The sequence below is a fragment of the Puccinia triticina genome, chromosome 2A (genome assembly GCF_026914185.1).
Source record: "Puccinia triticina chromosome 2A, complete sequence".
Taxonomy (NCBI): domain Eukaryota; kingdom Fungi; phylum Basidiomycota; class Pucciniomycetes; order Pucciniales; family Pucciniaceae; genus Puccinia; species Puccinia triticina.
In genome coordinates this window covers 3,286,466-3,289,098 of record NC_070559.1, presented here as the reverse complement: position 1 = coordinate 3,289,098, position 2,633 = coordinate 3,286,466, and the positions used below count along the sequence as shown (strand labels likewise).

Sequence of the window (2,633 nt, the reverse complement as noted above, 5' to 3'; positions counted from 1 at the left end):
CTCAGTCTGCCCACCTGGAAGGTGCTTGTGCTCAATTCCTTGACAAACAGTCCCTGCATGTGCTCCCATCATGCTCAGGAGTCAGGGTACAGGACATCAGAGAACTCGGTGTCACCCTCCACATGCAAATCAACGCCGACCGACCCCCTCTGCCATACGTTCCCAGCACCAGGGAAAATGTGATGACAGCTGGTGGCAGGTGACATTGAGTAAAACATGTTCAGACACCTGAGCTACTGTGGCAAGACTCCACTATCAAAACAATGGCCCCTTTGTGGTCATTGGGGAGTCCCACTCAATGGGTTTTGGAGTATGATTGGAGACTGAACAAGAGTCTTCTTCACATCACATGCCCTCAGGTGACCTCAATTTTTCCCTGGTGCAGAGTCTACCAAGCGGACAGCCATCAACGTCGCAAAGGGCCTCCATGAATTGAGGTCATCTCGCTGATCTATCCACGCGTGTTGGCCATAAGACTCAACGATCAAGGCCCCTCGCTTGGCGGGCCCGACTCCAAGGTTGATGAAGTCTATGGACCGGCCCCGAGAATTTTGGACGTCAATCACATCAGACAGTTGGCTGCATAGGTTGTCATACTGGAAGCTGGTAAGGTCTTTCTCCCTTTCCCTGAGTAAATATTGTTTTAAGAAGATTCCCAGTGTCCCTTTTTTTGGACTCAAATCCTCACAGTATCTGCAGCAGCGGTTCATGCACCCTTGAGCTTTAGCCCCAGCTTGCCGAACCCGGCGAACAAGCTAGCGGCCGGTTCCGGGGGAGGAGCAGGCGGCGCAAGCGGGAGCGCGCCAAAGCGGCCCAAATCGAAGCTCCTGAACGGCCATCTGCTGACCTACCCCATCCGACTGGAGTCAACCGACAATTGCAGAGCTCGCCGCAATCCTTGAGAACCAGGTGATCCGGATTGAAAACATCTTCTCAAGCCTCGAGGTGCGCTCCTTCAGGCCCATCTATGACATTATGTTGGCCCTCGGCGACGCCGTGAAGATCCAGCCTAACGTGATATTACATGCGCTTGAGTCGTTCGGGCTTACATCCAATGCTGCCGTCTTGTTTTGAACCACACCATCCCCCATCCGCTTCTCCCTTTCATTGCACAAATCTTCTCGTCTCCAACGCACATTCACTTCATATCCGCACATCCTCAACCCTCACCGCTGCCTCCAACCTGAGCCAATCAACCACTTCATACATCCTTGCCAGCCACTTTCTCCGGTGCTACTTCATCCTCAAAGTGAATGCTCAGGGCAGTTCTTGGGCGTAAATAAACAAGCAGAAGAAACCAATCTTTCCATGGGTGGACGGGCGTATACGGATGAAGATCTACGGATCTCAGTTGATCACTCCATCTGGATCTCCCAGACCCACAACGAGCCCAACCTCAATTAAGCGTACCGGACAAGCGCTGAGGGCGTCTATCTGATCTTCAGTGCGAACCAGAGCGGGGCCTTCTTTGGCTATGCGCGCTTGGCCGGGCCGATCTCGGGAGGGAACGTCCGGGGCCGCCGCAAGTCACTCCCGCCCGGGTCGCCCCCGACGGCGACGACACTCTTGGGAGGCGCCAACGAGCTTTCTGGATGCACTTGCAGCGCTTCCATTGGTACCACCACCGCAGCCAGGAAGCAAGGTTTGGCGACCTCCCCAGCTGCGCCTCGCCCCGTGCCCTCTTGTCCCTCCTCCCCGATACCCCCTGCCCGTCCCCTGGCCCGGCTAGCCAATCAGACGCTCCCTGCCGATCCTCGGCGGTCCCAAACCGACACCCATCGATGGCACTGGGAATCCGCCCCTCTCCCTCCCGACCATCTCCAACTCCTCCTCCTTCCCATCACCTCCCCCGGCGTCCTTTCCCCCGGCCTCTTACACCCACACCCAGCGCGCCTCCTCCGCCCTCCTGGCTGCCCCGCTTGCCGACTTCGACACCCCGAGTCAGCCGCGAACCCGTCCTGTTTCTTACGATGCCAACAAAGACGTCGACGACGACAAGGAGGAGGAGGACAGGTTGATGTCTGCCGCGGAGCCAGGCCACATTGTCTCCATCCCCTTCACTAACCAAAGTGCCACGGTAAGTTTTTTTTCACGTATGTGTTATGCCGTGCTCGCCTCAATTATGTCACCGCGCCCTGCTCACATCCAGGCAGCAACTGAACCCAACTAATCTGACCGCGCAGCTAGCCCAAATTGCTTCCAGCCCTGCTCACTAACTGCTCAGGGCTCCACTGCGCGACACCTCCGCCCTATTAGAAGCCGCAGACTCTATTGGTTCAACCTCTCCCTCTCCACAGCTTGTCCCACCTCGCCAATCGCGCCAAACCAACATACCACTCTCAGCTTTGTTCCATTACCAGTTACCCAACACTTTTCCTAGCCCTGTTTCCCCACTTTACCTTCTTGTCAACCCCCCCCCCCCCCCCCGAAATCAAACTGAGTTTGATAAAATAACCTTCCAGCTAGATCAATGATACTTATTGAGCATCAAAGCATCAAGTGCCTGAGAGGAAGGCTAAAAGGAACATTTTAGGTTGGGACTGATGCTTTTTTTCTGAATATGAGATATACAAGCTTTTATCTACTAAATACATGTTTGTTCAGACAGCAGTTGCGTGATATGCATAAGGAAA

General features: G+C 54.8%; 1 protein-coding gene across 1 annotated transcript; it reads left to right on the top strand.

Moving 5' to 3' along the window:
* Window positions 1-1,024: 1,024 nt before the first annotated feature.
* Window positions 1,025-2,380, top strand: PtA15_2A326 (uncharacterized protein; the record flags this gene model as incomplete). Its single annotated transcript, XM_053166336.1, has 4 exons — window positions 1,025-1,249; window positions 1,446-1,642; window positions 1,738-2,077; window positions 2,225-2,380. The coding sequence occupies 4 exons, from the start codon at window positions 1,025-1,027 to the stop codon at window positions 2,378-2,380; spliced, it is 918 nt and encodes a 305-aa protein (XP_053017568.1).
* Window positions 2,381-2,633: the final 253 nt, after the last annotated feature.